Source organism: Tupaia chinensis, unplaced genomic scaffold (genome assembly GCF_000334495.1).
Source record: "Tupaia chinensis unplaced genomic scaffold, TupChi_1.0 Scaffold146131_1, whole genome shotgun sequence".
NCBI classification, from domain to species: domain Eukaryota; kingdom Metazoa; phylum Chordata; class Mammalia; order Scandentia; family Tupaiidae; genus Tupaia; species Tupaia belangeri.
In genome coordinates this window covers 260,667-280,712 of record NW_006205986.1, presented here as the reverse complement: position 1 = coordinate 280,712, position 20,046 = coordinate 260,667, and the positions used below count along the sequence as shown (strand labels likewise).

Genomic DNA, 20,046 nt, shown 5'->3' with positions numbered 1-20,046 from the left:
TGTATTGTGGGCTTATCTAAATGTGCTTTACAAGTATTACCTCATTTAGTCCTCAAATAATAATAATAATAATAATAAAAATGGCTGAAGTAGGTGCTATTTATCCTCATCTTACAGATAAGAAAACTGAAGCTTTAGAGAAATCTTTCCGTCTTTGTACCTCTAGCAAATACCCAATACCTAAAATGTTGTAAGTGTTCAGAAAAATATTCAAATGCCATATCATTTACTTGGGCTTTATGGGCAGATATGTTGATATGGAGAAGTAAAAAATAATAAATAAGTAAATAATGCCAATTTTCTTTGAATTATAAAAATATTTAGTATAATCAAAGCATTTAGAAAGCAAAGAAGGACCCAGAACATCCCCCTGTGACGTGTGATTCCCAGTTGAAGCCCAGGCTGAGGTCTCAGGTCGTTTCAGGCCATATAAAGGCGTTTCTCAGCAGCAGTGACCTCATCGGAGCATGTCAGTGTCTCCACTTTTAGGACTCTGTGCTCTACATGAGGAATGAAGAGAGGCTGGGCGTAGGGACTGAAGATCAACTCATGTTCCTGCCTCCAAGGGCTCCCACCCATTGAAGACTAAGCCATCTTCATAGCACTCTGCAGAAGAGTTGCCCTATAGCCAGGGGCTCAGCTTGCACCATATACACGCTCTGTGAGTGCTGTTCCCACTGAGGCCCTGAAGCCAGTTCACCTGGTGGTAGAAGACACAGGCTCCAAGGCCCACATGGAAAATCAAGAAATGAGGGTGGCAGAGTAACTGCTGAGAAGAAACCCAGATTACCACCTCAGTCTCGTGTGCATGTATGTGCATGCACATACAGTCCTACAAATAACCTGTCCTGCTCTCTGTTAAGCCTTAATTCTATGGGTTGTTTTTGTTGTTTTACTCCTCTTCTTGTTGGTAGCCCATAGCTCCCTTGCCATTTCAAAGCTTCCCATGAGTCATGCTATAACCCATCTGAAAATCTTCCCCCGGACCTATGACAAATTATACTAAGCGAACAAAAGGATAGGCAAGCTATGGTTCTCTGATGTGTCTTCAACAAATAGGAAACTGACCCTTACTGTTTACGAATTGCTTATACTTTCTGTCAAGGTGTATAGTTCTGGAATGTAGGTACGATGAAAGCAGAACTTTCACCTGGATTTAGAACGCTCTGAATTAAGCAAAGGACACTTGTGTTTAATTATTTCGGGTCTCATCAAGTTGGTCCCCAAAATTTGGAAATAAAAAGTTAAATTAAGGACTGTCCCCATGGCCTAGTGATTAAGGGAGCCAGGTCCTGGACCCGGTGCCTGGAAAAACACACTAGGCCTGTGTGCATGCCCCAAATCTTGACAGGATGGAGAAATGGAGAAGGAATTGCAATGTGACCACACCCCATTGGGGAGTCCTTTCTCCCTCTTCTTTTTTCACTCTCTCTCTGTCTCTTTGGCAAATGCATATGCCCTCTGGCAATTAAAAAAAAAGTTTAATTATAAAACTGACAAATAGTAGATCAGAAACATAAAGTCACCTCAAAGTAAAAGAATAACCTTTAGGCCATATCAGGGTTTTCCTCAAAAATGCCTGGAGTGTGATAACCTGAATAAAGGATTATTCTACGGAAAGAAACCTAGAAGCCACAGAAGCATTAAATAAGTGGAGAGAACTCGAAGTGAAAGAGAAAGGCTCGCAGGGTAAGGACAGCATTGAGAGGTACTCTCTCCCTCTGTCTGTCTGTCTCTAGCAAGCACACGCACCCTCTGACAATTAAAAGAAAAAAGAAGAAGGAAGGGAACTGACTCACCCTAGTCAAGGTCACAAAATTGGGTCAAGACACATTAAGAAAACACACACACACAGGCCAGCAGGTGGTGTAGAGATTAAGGCACTGAACTCCCATAGGGCCAACTAAGAATTGAGTTCCAGACCTGGAGACTTGAAAATCACACTGGGTACATGTGCATGCATGCCCAAAATCCCAGGAGAAGAATGGAGGAGAAGGAATTGTGGCTTGGCCATCCCCCCAGGGAGTGATTTCTCACTTCCTCTCTCATTGTCTCACTGTCTCTCTCTGTCTCTCTCTGGCAAGTGCAGGAACTCTATGGAAAAAAAGAACTTCAAAAAACAAAAAAGGGAAGAAAACACAACAACAACAAAAACATATTACACAGGATGGTTTTATCTTATATGCCTACTGAGACTCACTTCCTAGAGCCCGGTGTTGAAAAGGATTCTAAGTCTGAGTGCAGGCTCAGTGGAAAAGAAGGCTGAGATTATCAGGTGGTCCCTGGATGGGCTGGGGGACAGTACAAATCCCACAAGCCTTGGGTTTGCTGACCCAGGTATTAAAGCATTGTTGTATTAGATTCAAGTGCTAACGTAGGGCACAATTTTCCCTCTAGTAAAAAATAAACATTACCTATGTCTGCCAGATGCCAAGCGTATTAGACTCATCTCAATGAGACTATACTCATGTTCTTTTGGTTTCCATCTTCTTTATTTCCATCATAGCCCTTCAGTCAACTTGCAATATATATTTATTAATTATATATCCATACTATATATTAGTATCGATATGTTTATTAAATGTTTTATCATGTATTTACTTGCTTATTATACATCTTTCTCACTAGACTAGTAGCTCCAGTGAGGATTTTATTCATCAAAGTAAACCCAGTGCCTACCTAAATGTTTCCTCCAGAGTCTATATTCCATACATATTTGTCACATGAGTGAGTAAAAAAAAAAAAAAAAAGGAAATAATAAATGGATTGGGCTGGCCCCCTAGCCTAGTGGTTAAGAGAGCTGGATCCCACATGGCTGACTGCAGTTGGAATCCCAGCCCTGGCTTGAAAAATTCAGCAGGTGCATGTGCATGCATGCCCCAAATCCCAACAAGATAGAGAAATGGAAGGGAAGGGATTGCACTGGGTGTGTGCTTTCTCCTCCTCTCTCTCTCTCTGTCTCTTATCTCTCTGGGAAACCCACATACTCTCTGATGATTTTTTAAAAATAGAATAAATGAATGAATTTAACTCTCCTCATTCACCAAGCAATTTTCTGCTCCTGGTGGAGCTCTTTTATAGTAAAAACAAAAAAAAATTAATTTAAATTAAAAAACAAATTCTCATCACGTCGTCAGAAGCATGTCCACTATTTCTTATAAAATTATAGCTTGTATTACAGCGAGTTTTTTATTCTCATGTGTAGGGTAGCTAACATGGCGCATATACTTAGAGACTGTTCGCTCTGGGCACAGTAAAGAATTGGTCTCTAGCTAGACTGTAAAAATAGGGGTCAGATTCAAGCAGCACCATCTTTCACCCTGAAGAAAAGAAACCTCCCATGCAGTCTCCAGCTCTATTCCCTACTTAGAATTTCTACAAAACCAGCAGCAAAATCATTATATTTGATACTAACACATGGTTTCTTAGGTTATTGGGTTAAACAAAATCTGCTGGAGTTTAGAAGATTTTCTGCATTGACTTTCATCCTTGCTGCTTAATTAATTAAATCCCTCACCTGGGAAAGAGTTTTTTGCCCTCTCGTGTCTGTGGCAGCCAAATGAAACTGTGACTGTTGAAATACCCAAATGCCAGTTGTGTTTAATACTTCAGGTGTAACAAGCCTGTTCTACTTGGAATCTCCAACAAAGATGAATATTAACTGAGAATTGAAAATGACAGCAGAAGAGATCGAATCAGAATGGGAAAATGAGCACACAAATCTACTTCCTAACTCCAATTTCTAAAAATGTCAGAAACAGCAGGTTTTTTAAACATACATCCATAACAGCACAAGAAAACAAGAAAGAATACTGGGAGAGACAAAGATATCTTAGGAATCTCCAGACAGACTACAGCAAAAGCAGTTGAGTCAAGAACAATGAAGATGGGGTCCAGCAGTTGGTGTAATGGCTATGTTGCTGGACTCCCATGTAGTCAACCACAGTTCAAGTCCTTGACCCAGTGGCTTAAACACACTCCGGGTGCGTGTGCGTGCATGCCCAAGATCCTGAGAGGAGAATGGTGGAGAAGGGATTGTGGTGTGGCCATCCCCCCTAGGGAGTGATTTCTCACTTTCTGTCTCTCTGTCTCTCTGGTGAGCACATGCGCCCTATAGCAAAAGCCTCTCAAAAAAAAAAAAAAAACAAAAAACAAAAAACAACAACAATGAAGATGACCAAAAACCAAAGAATGCTCAGGGAAAAAAAATCTCTTGATGTGGGAACACAAAGGGACACTGAAGACACAGCAAATTCACTCAAGCGCATGGCAGTGATGATTGCATTAATAACCCTGATTCTTCACCTCTCCCTGGACTTGAGACTTGGTAGTTCTTCTCACTACAGAGATAGAACCTATTACTCCAGTCCCTGAGTCTGGACTGGCCTTGCTACTTCCTTTGGCCAATAAAATGAGGCAAAAGTGCAACCACCAGATGGCGTAATGGTTGCGTCGCTGGATTCCCACATAGTTCAAGTGCCAGATCTGGCAACTTAAAACACGCTGGCCATATGTATGTGTGTGCCCAAAAACCCAAAAGAAGAATGGAGGAGAAGGGATTGTGGTTTGTGGTGTGGCCATCCCCCCACCCAGGGGATGATTTCTCACTTTATGTCTCACAACAGAGAGCACACATGCCCTACAGCAAAAAAAATCTCTAGAAAAAAAAAACAAAGGCCAAAGTTACAATGTGTCAGTCTTGAGCCTCAACCTTCCAGACCTTATGTTTTGCCTGTTTCTGTTTACTGCGCTTGAGCTTCTCCCATTCCCATGAATGTTCAAACTGGCCTTCTAGTGGTCAAATGTAGCTTGACCACTGTTGGGGTGTGTGTGTGAGAAACATAGACTAGGGCGCAATCTTCCCAGTACCATATCAAAAGTCACCCAACTCCCAGGCATGTGAGTAAACAGTTTGGGTTTTGTAGCTATTTGTTACACAGCATCATTGTGGTGATATATAACTGATACAGAGCCCCAGGTATAGTATGGCATTTGACTGCAGAATCAAACCAATACTTGTAAGGAAAAGAAAGCCATGCCTGAGCAGGCTTCTGTGTGGACAGACACCTGATAATGATGGACTTCCTGACCTAAAGACCAGGTAAAGGCACCCTGCATAGGAGGAAAATGAACTGACTTCTCTCTCACCAGGATTAAGGAAGCTTCCTTGTTTCAGCCACTGGGGTAATGGAAAAAGGCACCAGGCTCCTTGCCTGCTGTACTTTCAAGTATCCAAAAGTAAGATGCATTAATTAACACACCTGCTTTCTTAAACAGAGCCTGTAAACAGCCCTCGCTCTTGCCAGAGAGACCATGGAAGACCAGGTGTATGTAACAGCTGAGAAGCCTGCCAACCGTCCACACTCATCTACCTCCATTTTCAGTCATCAATAAAAAGAGACAACTAAGGAAAACCAGATGTTGGAGAAAAGCTCATGACATGAAGGAGAAATAATAATATAAAGGATAGCCAAGTAATCCTAGAGGAAACAAGTAATTCAATAAAGAAAAGAAATGCTGTTTTTTAAAAATAAAGTAATATCCTCCAATAGATCCATTATAATATTGCATTTCAGAAAATAACAAAGAAATAATAAGATGGTAGCCCCATAGCACAGTGGTTAAGCCTACCAAGGAAACTGGAACCCACATGGCCAAGTTTGAGTTCCAGCTCCAACAGCTTAGAAAACATGCCTGGCACACATGCCCAAGGTCCTGACAGAACAAAGATTTGAAGGAAAAAGAAATGGAGCATGGCCACTGTTGGTGTGTGTCTGTGTTGAGGGGTATGCATGTGCTCTTTCTCACTTTCTCTTTCTCTCTCATGTGTGGCCTCTGGTAAAGAAAGGAAGGGAGAGAGGAAAGAAAGAGAAAGTCAAAGAAAGAAAGAGAGAGAAAGAAAGAGGAATAAAAAAGGTAAGTAGATAGAAAAGAAGGAAAGAAAGAGAAGAAAAGAAGAAAGAAAATGAAAGAAAGAAGAAAGAAAATGAAAGAAAGGTGAAAGAAAATGAAAGAAAGGTGAAAGAAAGAAAGAAAGAGAGAGAGAGAGAAAGGAAGGAAGGAAGGAAAGAAGGAAGGAAGGAAAGAAGGAAGGAAGGAAAGAAGGAAGGAAGGAAAGAAGGAAGGAAGGAAAGAAGGAAGGAAGGAAAGAAGGAAGGAAGGAAAGAAGGAAGGAAGGAAAGAAGGAAGGAAGGAAAGAAGGAAGGAAGGAAAGAAGGAAGGAAGGAAAGAAGGAAGGAAGGAAAGAAGGAAGGAAGGAAGAAAGAAAAAGGAAAAGAAAAGAAAGAAAAGAGGGAGGAAGAAAGAAGAAAGAGAAAGAGGCCCAATCATCAGGATGTGACAATAGCACAATGGCAGTCAGCCATATGGAAGATCAGGGTTCAGGTCCCAGGTCAGTGAGTACACATCAGACGTATATGATCCTGGATGACTGGGAAGGCTGCAGGGAAGATCATCGCTTGAAACTCTCTTGAGGTTGACTGTTTCTCTCTTACTTTCTATCAGCAAACTTTTCTTTAAAAAAACTAAAACATTCTTTCAGAAAAAAAACACTTAAAAGTATTTTTTTTTTTCTTAAAACAACTCTTAGTCTTATAATAAATGATAGAAGACTGGACTGGCTCCATGGCCTGGCAGTTAAGGTAACTGGATCCCACACGGAAAGCCGTGCCATCCGAGTCCTTGACGCAGCAGCTTGAGAAACACACCAAGTGCCTGTACATGTGTGCCCAAAATGCCAAAAGGAGGGAGAGATGGAGGAGGAGGGGTTTAGGCATGTCTGTTGGTCATGGGGGGATGCTTTCTCCTCTCCCTCTATCCTTGTCTCTCTGCCTCTCCGATGAGCACACACATCCTCTAGCAAAAATTATAACAATAATAAACAAATAATAGAAGACACAACCCCAAATACAAAATAAACAATTGGGAGATAAAATTGGAAAAATGTTTAAGGACACAGTAGAGACAAATTGGGAAATGTCTAGGAAAGATGAAAGGGTTGGAAGATGGAGTCCAAAGGTCTCACATATATTGACTAGAAGTTCTAAAAGGAAAGAAGGGAGAAAATGGAGGAAACAGTGAAAGAAATAGTCGAGGAAATTGTCCCAACATATAAATTAAGAGTCTTCAGATTATGTAAGCTACAATAAGTGTGGATTATCAGGAGTCAAAGTGCGCACGCACACACACACACATCTGGGTGTGAAAATCAAAGAAAAAGTGACAAATGCTACAGTCACTACATCCGTAACAACACCACAAAACATGAACAGGTGAGTCTTCGTCTATACCCACGTAATTCTTAATGAGTGATGTAAACGTGCACACACACACACATCTACAATAAAATTTCAAATTATACCAACATAAAAGATAGTAGACAAACCAGCCATGGGGCGCAAGTGAGAGGGTACCCCTGCACGATGGCTAAGAGTGACTGGGAGGTCCATGGGCAGTTCCTAGCCCAAGCTGAACAGGCTGGGCAAGGTGATATGCCCCTGTGGTCCCAGTGACTGGGAGACCAGGACAGGAGGATCACATATAACAAGATCCTGTCAAAAATACCTCTCTCGGGATTGTTAGATGGCATAATATTATGTTGTTAGACTGTCACATAGTTGACCATAGTTCGAGTCCCAGAGCTGGCAATGTAAAACTCATGCCAGGTATATGTGTATGCATGCCCATGATCCTGAGAAGAGGCTTGAGGAGAGGGGATTGCAGCATAGCCATCCCCTCGGGGGATGATTACTTGCTTTCTGTCTCACTGTCTCTTTAGTTCTCTGGCAAATGTACATGCCCTATAGCAAAATCTCTCTCAAAATAAATAAAACCTCTTTCATATCTCTCTCTCTCTCTCTCTCTCTCTCTCTCTCTCTCTCTCTCCCTCTCTCTCTCTCTCTCTCTCTCTCTCTCTCTCTCTCTCTCTCTCTCTCTCTCCTCTCTCTCTCTCTCTCTCTTTCTCTGCCCCCCTCCTCCATTTCCCTTCTTCCCACTCCATACATATAGAAAAAGAGAAAAAAAATGGCAAACAGGGAAAGTGGAGCTAAGGAAAAGTGTGCTAGGTTTCAAGAAAGCTGAGAAGATGCAGATCATGAAAAAGATGATACTTAATTCCAAAAGTCAACACTAAACAACAACAAAATACAAGTATATATGTGTGTATGAATGGAAGTACATGGAAAGGGTCTAGAAGGGAGAAAGACTGTGGGCAGAATAGGAAGGAGAGCCTGCACCTTCAAACTTATCAACTTCTATATTTTGGAGGGTTTTACAGTATGTGATGTTTTATGTATAAAAATACAGGGAGGATTGCCTTTTAAAATACAGAAACTATACTTGCTTTCAATGTATAACAAAGCTATTTTCTTGGGTGGGGAAGAGCTGGTAAAAGTCATGTTTATTGCATTTCTATTTTAAGGATTATATAAATGAAAAATGATTATTTCTAATTTCAAAGTATTACCTTTCTCTCTCTCTCTCTATCTCTCTATCTCTCTCTCTCTCTCTCTCTCTCTCTCTCTCCTCTCATTTCTCTACTTTCCCATCCAACTCATTTATTTTTCATTTTAGGCCAGGAGACATGATTACTCTCTTAGAGGATTCCAATGAAGACTGGTGGAAAGTAGGTATTTCTCTTTCTTTAAAAAATATTCACTTGGTAACTCTAATTAGAGTGAATGCTCCAATAATGAATGCTCGCCTTGTTTTTTCCTTTCAGGGAAAAATTCAAGATAGGATTGGCTTCTTTCCAGCCAACTTTGTCCAGCGAGTCCAGAAAAATGAGAAGATTTTTAGATGTGTTAGAACCTTCATTGGGTGTAAGGAACAGGGGCAGATAACACTGAAAGAGAATCAGGTGAGTAAAGCACACAAACACCATCCAGGTATAGGCACCTTAGAGTAAGAGTCATTTTAACACATGTCATAATACATATAGGTCTGAATGAGAGGGGTCACATCCACAGTACTCATTTTGAGAAAAATATACTTACTGCAATAATATTAGACTAGTTGGATCTAAACATGCAGAACCAAAATGTTAGGAAACTCATGTAATATTATCTGTTCACAAGAGGAAGTGTGCATCATGTCCTGGCTGCAGGATGGGGAGATATCTAGTTCCATGCTTTTCTTTGAAGATCACTGGTCTCTAGTGGGGCTCTGTACTGGCGTCCACCAGTGTGGTGAAATCTTCAACCTCTTGGGAGAACATTGTTGTAAGTTGACGCTGTGTTCCAAGGTTCACTGTGTTTGTTTCCAACTCCAAGAATGCCTCTTAGGTCTACTTGTCCAGACACCAAGTTTCTGACTGCTCACTGAAGCCTGTGACACCATCACACCATGACTTAAGACAGATATAGTCAAACACTATCTCAGGCTCAAGCACTGGACATCTTTCTACATCTCGTCTAGAGCATCGGCACCCTCTTGCTCCAGTGTCATTTTGAACGTAGAGTTCTTTATGAGATTTGTCAGTTTTCTTGAGAAGACGTGTGCTCCCTGCACCTTTATGTCTACGAGAAGTGAAACCAGGACACACATACTAACTCTTTGTTGTATTCTTTCTCTCTTTGTCTTACTCTTTCTCTCTTTGTCTTCTTTGAAGACAAAGAAGACTTCGTACTGTCCCTCTGACTGCAGCTCCCCTCATGTCATATCCTATACTCTCATCACATAGTAAAAATACTATGCCTAGACTTCCAAGTTTGTTTTTGATATAATAGAGAAGGAACTGGGGAATTCGAAGTTGAAAATTCCAGGCTGGCCCTCGGCTTAGTTAGGGGCGTCAGATCTAACATGACTGACCACTGTTTAAATCCCAAGTCTGGTGACTTGAAAATATGCAGGACACACGTGCAGATGTGCCCAAAATCTCAACAGGATGGAGAAATGGAGAGGGAAGTTTGGCGCACTTCCCAAGCACAATCTATTAGGAAGTTCTTACTCTCCCTCTCTCTCTGTTTCTCCCTGGTGAGCACACACACTAGCAATTAAAATTTTTTAAAAATGGATGAAAGAAATTTGAAATGTAATTTATCTCCAAAGGAAACATTATAGTGGACTTCTGTTTCAAATTTTTTGAAGTCAAAACTTGCCTCTCTTTCTGCATTCTAGGTATGTAAAATAATTCAGATATTTCCTGAGGCAATGTGACTTTGGTAGAAAATAACAAGGCTCCTCCTACAAAAGTACTAAGTGAAAAAATTCATGAATAATTGTGATACATTTCAGTTCAATAGAGTTGCTTGAAACATATCTTGAATGTCTTTTTTTTTAGAATTGCCTTCAAAAATAGTTTCTATGTCATGAAAGAAATCAGTCATTACTTTATAATTATATTTGACTTTTATCCAACTTAATTAAACATTTCATATGCCACATGTGGTTCCAAATGACTTTATCACTTTCAGACTAAGGAACACTCTCAAAGAATAATGATTTGCCTTTCCTTTAGGGCTATTCAAAAGAATCTCTAAAAGAAACATCTAAATATAAGTTGCTATATAGAGAAATAGTTTTTTTAAGTTTATTTGAAAATCATAAAACAAAATAAAGAGTTTAACATTCCCTCCCCTTATATTAAAATAAATCAAATGAATATTATACTGCAAATGAGAAACCAATTTATCAAATAAATCATACTGCAAATGAGAAACCAGTAATTTGAAGTGTTATTTTCCCTTTTAAATACACAAAAGTGAGGGACAAAGTAAAATTAAATTGTTTATAGACCCTAGGATACATGAGTTCACTCGTTTTGCGTAGTGATTTGGTGCCATGCACTAAGATCCATGAAAATGCTCAACCTGTGAGTGCAGTAATTCCACTTTCCGTGACGTACTTCAGAAAATAATCTGAAATGCAGGGGTAGGGAAGCAGTGTGCAAGACAGGGAGTTATCAGAGTAGAGTTCATAATGATGAGAGTTAGGAACAGTCATATGACAGTGGGAGGGATGAAGTCAGCAAACATCTGTTCTTTACTGGATAGTAATAGGAGCCAAGGCAGGTGTTCAGTGGTGTTATGAAATTATAGAGAGAATATTGGAATCCAGACCCACATCCCAGTCACCGCTCCCTCAAGGTAAGCAAAGGGAATGATGCAGATGGGGCCTGAAACTGTGGTTTTATTCTTAGAACCAGAGCAAAATAGATGGAGTATGAGATGGAACCATGAGACTTAAAGTCTCCTTACCACAACCCCACCCCAGCTCACTCTCAGCACCAACACAACCACTGATTAATCTGAATTTAAGGGTCTTATGGTACCAAATAGCTGATGGGAGAACAAAGTATTAAAGAAATGTATGGTTAGAGTGCTGGACTCCTACAATGCCAATTGCGGTTCGAGTCCCAGACCTGGTAGCTCTCTCTCTCTCTCTCTCTCTCGCACATGTGCATGTACCCTATAGCAAATTAAAATAATAACAAATACAATGAAATATATTATTTTTGAGAGATTTTTGCTATAGGGTGCATACTCTTGCCAGAGAGACAGAAAGCAAGAAATCACCACCCCCCACACCCCCAGAGGGGATGGCCACACTACAGTCCCTTCTCCTCCCTTCTCCTCTCAGGATTTTGGGCATGCACACACATGCACCTGGCATGAGTTTTAAGCCACTGGGTCTGGAACTCAAACCATGGTCAACCATGTGAGAGTCCAGCACCTTAACCACTATGCCACCTGCTGGCCCCTAAATAAATAATTGTGGTGTTTTTTTGTTTTTGTTTTTTTTTTTTCACCTTCCTAAATAAATAATTCTTAAAAAAAAAAAAAAAAAAAAAAAAGGGCTGATGACCTCCCAGGGGGAACAAGAGGAAGCTTTAATAGATAGTGATAAACTTTTAGGATATGTGGCCCAGTCAGATCTCCTGCCTTCGGAGAATTGAAGAGAAACATGAGAGAGAAGGCAGAGATGGTCAAATAGTCTGTCACCATCTCTACTGATGGCTTTGTAAAGAGTAAAGGCATAAGTTAAGTATTAACGGTACAGCGGTAGTGAAAAAATTAAATACAAGGGAAAACTGAAAGGTTCAAGGGCTTTTTTCTTTTCCATTTAAAGTAGTGTCACATCGCAAGAACTAAATTTAAAAAGAAGCGACATTTAAAATATTCCATCTTCTCTTTTGAATCAGGCTATAAAAGTGCACAGTGTTGCTGTGGTTTTCCTGGGCCTCAACTGTTGCACATGCAAACACATGCATCGCCACATCCTACCCTCGCTCTACCTAAGTGCAGGAGCTGCCTCTTACATAAATGCAACAACCCCCAGAGGTGTATGCTATCTAATAACTTCAGGTTATTAAAATCTCTAATAGTCTTAGGATATTGAGTCACTGGGCTCTGTGGTTTCACTCCAGTTTTATGGTTTTACTTGGAATTGTCTTTTCTTTTCTTTTATAAAAATGTCCTACATGGTATGCCCATGTGAGGACACGCTGCATTTTGTACATGGGACAGCCTCTCTTTTTCCCTGTTCCCTGTTGGAGAAGGAAGGATTATGACAGGATATACATTTAAAGAAATCACAAGCCATCCATGTGTTGGCATAAAATATACCCTGCTTCAGATGACCTGATCCTTCATTTTTCTGCCCCAAATTGTTTCTTCTCCCTAGGGCTGGTGTTTGCTCACCATATCACTTACATGCACACTCCCTAAAGAAGTAACAACAAAAGCCGTCATCTGTCTGTACAGAGCAATAGGTCTGAGAAACTCTCCTTAATGACAGCACCCATGGGGAACTCCACAGTCAACTGCCCTAAGCCACTGCACGGACTCCTCTGCCTCCCATACAAACCTATTGTGGCTATCCCTTTTTAGATTGTGATGACCTGTTTGGGGGTCTGTTCCTTAAAGACAATCTTTTCTCTCTAACCTCTGGTTCACAAAAAAGAAGAGAGTAAATTAATCATTATTTTCCTAGACATTGTCACAATAATAATTAGTAGCAGTATCATCATTATAAGTCATTATTTAATTATGTCTTATGCATACATTATATAATGTTTAGAAAGCATATGTAATTAAAACAACTCATTGGCGGTTACACACATGCCGTATGAATTTTACTCATTCATTATTCATTATTTCTGTTTAATAAGTGGCAAAACAAAGGCTCACAAAGGTTATGTGCCTTGTGCAAGGAGCAAAATCGTAGGAGAGAAGGCAGAGATACTCGAATAGTGGCCATGCTGGAACTTAAGCACAAGTACGCCTCCCTCTCAGCCATGTGATCCATCCCTCGATAATGTGAAACTAATTCTAAGCAATCAGGAATTATTTACACAGCTTGGCTCACAGGGAAGGCAGATGTCACAAATGCCAAGCATTTGGGCACCAGAGACCCCTTGAAAACACATTCTCACTCATGTGGCCTCCCTGTTGAGTCATTGTCTATCACAGGCAATGATCTTAGCGTTATCAGACTGAGCCCCCAGCTGTAAAGCCATACACACCCCACAAACCAAATGGGTATATCCCCAGCTTGCTCCCATGCTGACACTTCAAACTTCCTTAAGTTTACCCAACTGTATCTTTCCCATTCAAAAATTTGGAAAATCTTTCAAGTAAAATAAACTCAGCAAGTATGTCATCTTTATTAGCAACCTGTTATCAAATAATCTTGCTCACAAGTTTGATTTTTTTTCTCAGAATAATCTCGTGCTTCCCCATTTGAGATCAAATTGTTTTATGTTATTAAAACATGTTATCAGTGAAACCAGAAGGCAAATTAAAATTTTCTCAAGTCGATCAATTTCTAGAAGCAGAGCATGTGTTCATTGACTCCTACCAACGTGTTAGCCTATTCCCAAAGAATGCTTTCTCTGGGAATGGGCCTCATACCTACATCATCCACCCTCATGGTTAAACTGATAATCTGCTAGGGTTTGGGAGGTGGGGGAGACAGAGTGAGCCTATCAACCTAGCCTCTTGGGTTAAACATCCTCAAGACACAACTCCACGTTTCAGTCTGAACCTGGAACCACATGGGTCTGACCATAACTCTTTAGGAAAATACCACACTCCCTGATATTCATCCAGTCTTCACATGTGGTCTTTGGACCACCCAAACCAGACTCACCCAGGGATCAGAATTATTTGTTGAAGATGCAAATTCCCGGACTCTACCTCAGATCTGTTCATTCAGAATTTCTGAGGTAAAGATAGGAATCAATCTCCTTTATAAACTCCCAAGGTATTCTGTTAAAGCTGAAATTTGAGAACTACCCTTTTTTTCTATGATCTGTTTAAGTCCTGTAGATATTCTGTGATAACTAAAGGCATTTCTATTTCCAAATTGATATGGGTCAACCCAAAGCACTAAGGTCTCTTTATCCATACACAAATTCTCTATTTTTAATCTCTGTCCTTAATATTATGTGAGGTTTGGAATATGTCAACCACTTTTAAAAATAACATTTCAGGGCCAGCCAGTGGCATGGTGGTTATGGGGACTGGATTCCACATAGCCAACTGCATAGTTCAGTTCCTGGCCTTATGGCTTGAAAAACATGCAGGCATGTGTGAGTGCATGCCCCAAATCCCAAAATGAGGATGGAGAAGGAGTTGTGGCATAACCATCCCCCCAGGAGGTTTTATCCCTCTCTCTATCTCTCTCTCTCTCTCTACATCTATCTCTCTATCTATCTATCTCTCTCTCTCTTTATCATTCACGTAGCCTGTAGCAAGTTAGGAAAAAAAATAACTCACATTTTTAAAATCTATTATTAAGAGGTGAGAAGACAGCATGAAGTTTAAAGCAACTGGATTCTACTTGGCTGATTGCATGATTCAATTCCTGAACTGACTGCTTGGACAAGCATGTGTGAGTGAATGCCCAAAATCCCAAAATGAGAATGGTGGAAAAGGGATTGTGGCATGGTCATCCCCTCTGGGGGTGAATTCTCTCTCTCTCTCTCTCTCACCCTGGGTGGGTGTTTTCTCTCTCTCTCTCTCTCTCTCTCTCTCTCTCTCTCTCTCTCTCTCTCTCCTTTCTCCCCCCTGGTGAATGCACACACCCTGTACCAAGTTAGGAGGGAAAAGAACCTCACATTTAAAAAATCTATTATTGGGAACCAGCAGTTAGCATAATGGCTATGTCGCTGGACTCCCACGTAGTCGACCGTGGTTCGCGTCCCGGACCCGGTGGCTTAGAACTCACGCCGGGCACGTGTGCGTGCATGCCCAAGATCCCAAGAGGAGAATGGAGGAGAAGGGATTGCAGCGTGACCATCCCCCCCTGGGGGGGGGGTGATTTCTCGCTTTCTGTCTCTATGTCTCTCTCTGTCTGTCTGGCAAGCGCACATGCCCTATAGTGAAAAACCTCTCAAAAAAAAAATCTATTATTAAAGGATCAGATGATATGAAAGTTAAGGCAACTGGATTTCGCATGGCCAACTGAAGATCACACCGAGTGCATGTGCGTGCTTTCCCCAAATCCCAGGAGGAGGAGGAACTGCAGAATGGCCATACCTCCTAGAGAAAGATTTCTCACTTTCCTTCTCTCTCTCTGGAGAGTGCACATGCCCTATAGCAAAAAAAAAAAAAATCTATTATTTAAAAACAATTCAAATTTCCCTCTGCTTTAATGTCCTAAAATATTTAAGTGGAATATTTCAAAACACGCATGTTAATTGGAGGAGTGGATAATATAGCATGGATAGAAAGAATACTGATTCTAGTATCAAGTCGATGATGGCTGTACTGGTTTTCACAGTGACTTTGTTAATACTCTTGTCTAGGGAACCAGCAGTTAGCGTAATGGCTATGTCGCTGGACTCCCACGTAGTCGACCGCGGTTCACATCCCGGACCCGGTGGCTTAAAATTCATGTCCGGCGCATGTGCGTGCATGCCCAAGATCCCGAGAGGAGAATGGAGGAGAAGGGATTGCAGCGTGACCATCCCCTCTGGGGGGTGATTTCTCGCTTTCTGTCTCTCTGTCTCTCTATCTGTCTGTCTGGCGAGTGCATGAGCCCTATAGTGAAAACCTCTCCAAAAAAAAAACTCTTGTCTGTAAAATCAGCAAGTAGCATCTCCTTGATGTGGATGTGAGGGTTAAACCTGGTCACCTGTGGAAAACCTCGGCGCAATGCTTGACCACCATCTCCCCGGCCACCATCCTCACGCAGAGTAAAGACAGCCTAAGTGGGGAATTCATCTGCATGGTTAATAACACCTAAAATTATCCAGTAAGCACCAGAAAATAGGCAGGATGATATTTATAAACTCTAAAAATACAAAAGGACAAAAGGTCATTAACAAAGAAATAGAAGAAATTTGATTATGAAAAGAAATGCCTTGTATTTTTTTTTCACAAGGCTTTTGTTTCCAAATAGAAGTAAATTAGCCATTGCTCAACAGCTAAAGTTTTCATTGACACAGGAGTATGTTCTCTTCGTTTTTTTCTTTTTTAAATGCAAAAAGTATTCTTATTAAGTCAACTCTACACACCAAAAAGAAAATTTTATATTTCATGGCTGTTCTATCATACCTATAGAACTATTCTCGTTGTTTCTTATTTTCTGTCAAAGCTTTTTTTTTTTCTTTTTAGAGGTTTTTGCCAAAGGGAGCATGCACTCGCCAGAAAGAGAGACAGAGATAGTGAGAAGGAAAATGAGAAATCACCCCCCTGGGGGGATGGCTACATCACAATCCTTTCTCCTCCATTTTCCTTCTGGGATCTTGGACACACACGCATACACACCTGGCATGATTTTCAAGCCACCAGTTCCGGGACTCGAACCATGATCGACCGTGTGGGAATCCAGCAACATAACCACTATGCCATCTGCTGGCCCCTCAAAGATTTTTTAAAAAGAAGAAATTACTATTAGATTATAAAATTACGATGCATTTGTCGTGGAAAGAATTTGGTACATAATACTTTTAAAAGATATAAAATAGATAAATAAATAAAAGGTATAAAGAGAAGAATGGCCACCACAGGCAATCAACCATCAAGCTATTAGCAACATAAATGCTATGGCATATTTCACACCATTTGTTTACATTCATATTTTGATATTATATTTTATTTTGTTCCCCAACTTTTTTTTGCTATAGGGTAGTTTATGTTCACAAGGGAGTGAGTTTGGGTGTGAGAAATCACCCCTTGGGAACAGGTGGCCGTGCCATAATCCTTTCTCCTTCTCTCTCCTCTCAGGATTTTGGGTATGCACACACACACACACACACACACACACACACACTCACACACACACACCCAGCATAATTTTTTTTTCTTTTTTTGGAGAGGTTTTCACTATAGGGCACGTGCACTCTCCAGACAGACAGAGAGAGACAGAAAGCGAGAAATCACCCCCCAGAGGGGATGATCAAGCCGCAATCCCTTCTCCTCCATTCTCCTCTTGGGATCTTGGGCACGCATGTACACACGTCCGACGTGAGTTTTAAGCCACCGGGACACGAACCGCGGTCGACTATGTGGGAGACCAGCGACACAGCCATTACGCTAACTGCTGGTTCCCCAGCATGATTTTTCAAACTGCCGGGTCCAGGAATCAAACTACACAGCCAGCCATGTGAGATTCAATGCCTTAACCTCCACACCACCTCCTGGCTCTAGTTTCCCCTCACTTTTTCATTAATCACTAAACATTCATCAAAACTTAATTTTTAACAGTTGTGTAACATTTCCATCAGGGATGGAAAACTATCACTCATTGGCGAAATCTGGACTGCCCTGTTTTTATAAACAAAGTTTTATTAGAATGTAGGTACATTCATTTATCTGTGTGCTGTGTGTGGCAGTTTTCAGAATACAAGACTGAGTTGAGTCTTTGCTACATATGGCCCACAAAACCTAAAATATTTATTATTTAGTCCTTGACAAAAAGAGTTTGCCAAACTCTCCTTTGGCTATATAAGCACTTATTTAAGTATCTCTTATATGGAGATTCAGAGTTTTGTTTTGTTTTACCTATTATTGGTCACAGCAATGAGGATCTTTAAACCTAAATCCTTCTTCCTTATTCTGACTATTTCCTTAGGATATACTTAGAAATTGCAGGAAAACAGATCAAAGTTCTGTTACCTCCAGAAAAATTATGCCAATTAACATCTCCATCAGCTGTTCATGAGAATATTTAAGTCTCCACATCCTCATCAGAATTGAGCATTACTACTTTTCGATATCTGTCATTTTGATAGATGAATATCTTATGCTGATCTTTATTTCCTGGATGGCTAGAGTTTGAAATTTTATTGCATATGTATCAGGCATTTATATGTCATTTCTGAATAATCTGTTTATATACTTCACCCATTTTCTTATACTACTGAAAAAGTTTCTTTTAGGAATGTTTACACCTGGTCTACCATATGTTGTCAACGTTTCCCCCAGTTTATCGTTTACTTTTTTATCTTAATGTGTCTTTCTCCAAGTGCGTAACATTTCTTGGTTGGATCATCTCAGTTTTTTACCGTATTTTCCTTTTGCATTAATCCCTCTGTCATTTTCCACTTTCTTTATCTACCTGTACAGCCTCCCAAGGGGATTTTCTCAAGTTTCAACTCAATCATTGCTTCTAACATAGATTTTATTCAAGTATTTATTTTTTTGTAGTCCAGTTGGAAAAACAAATAGATTAGTCTGAGTTCAGCTCAGTGTCCACCAAATGAAAAAACCAGAGCCAAGGCAAACATAGGTGGTCTTAAAGAAGCAACCGTAATAGTAGTAATGACTAAGCAACCAAAAATTTAACACAGAGTGTTAAAGTTTAACTCCAAAACAGGGACCTCAGGCCCAACAAGAGTCTAGATAATAACCCAATTCTGTGTCCCATAAATGTCTTGCCTCTCTATTTTCCTCCTTAGTTTCTTTCCTTACACTCTCTCCCTTTTCCCACCCTTTTGTGACTGAGTTTCCTGGGACCTGGGACTTTTAGTGCTAAAATTGAGAGTCCTCAACAAACTATGAGTAGCTGGTTCCCCTATTTATGGTCCTTCAGCCCAAAGGAGTACCTCTTGTCCCTCTTCTTCTGCTCTTTTTAACCCATAATTAATCTTCTGGGATGATCTTTCCGTTCTGCCTCTGAATGAACGGAAATGTTTCCAACTCTGCTTTTGTTTCCTAAAATGGTAAATTTTCAAGAGTAGGAGATTATGTATTTTTACCATACAAAAATATGCATTTTTACCATTTATAAATTTTAGACCCTTTATTCCTGGGTAGAGTAAAAGTTACTGAAGCCTGGCTCAGCCATGTGTATTCATCTTTTTTACTTCCCTTAGTGAATTTATTTATTACTTATTGCTACCAAGACTATCTAAGAAGTACAGAGTAGGTGCAGAACTTCCTACTGTTGGGAAAGTCTACCAAAATTAAATCACTCTACAGATGCAAAATAAGTCAATACATTCAGCAAAGCGCGAATTGATGTGCTTTGTGGCTGCCTGTCTCTGAGGCATTTTCAAACAACTCTTACATAGCTTCTATCAAGCAATCTTTCCCATTCATATCGAAACCTTGAAAGAGAAAAGGGAAAAGCAAAGATCTACCTTACATACAAGCACACATTTGAACCTTAAGTGGTTTTTTTTGCCAAGGAAATGGGAACTTACTGTCCTAGAAATGATGGAACACTCTGAAAATGACTCAACAAAAACAAGAGATTCAAACTGCAATGTTGTTTGGTTTGTTTGTCTCAAAGTCTAGGGTGATGAATGGCGTAAGGCTCTTCGCTCTGGCTAGAATTTCAGTATTCTGAATTCATGCCCCGTATTCTCTCTATTTAACATCACCATGATACAATGCTGGTGACTTGATTTCAAGTTTGATTATGTAAATATTTAAATTAAGCATGCTTTGAATAAGCATGTTTAGAACAGTCAACATACGGAGGCAAGGAGCTCTACATAAATGCTGACTGGCTGGAATTATATTACGTGGGGTTGAATCTGGGCACATTTCAGTAAGGTAGAAAACTCATTCCATGGCATGTTTTAAAGGTAAATCTTTACCTCAAAGCAGTTTCATAGGTTCTTTCAAGATAGGTACTCCCTGGGAACCAGCAGTT

The 20,046-nt window shown here is 40.3% G+C and overlaps 1 protein-coding gene across 2 annotated transcripts in view; it reads left to right on the top strand.

Annotated features, from left to right (window-relative positions):
- STAC (SH3 and cysteine rich domain) overlaps positions 1–20,046 on the top strand; it is a 147,210-nt gene that overhangs the window by 122,390 nt on the left and 4,774 nt on the right. For both annotated transcript variants that reach the window (XM_014584247.1, XM_006168723.1), the window contains exons 9-10: positions 8,572–8,623; positions 8,720–8,857. In XM_014584247.1, coding sequence (XP_014439733.1) covers positions 8,572–8,623; positions 8,720–8,857 — 190 coding nt within the window. The remainder of the gene's footprint in view (positions 1–8,571; positions 8,624–8,719; positions 8,858–20,046) is intronic.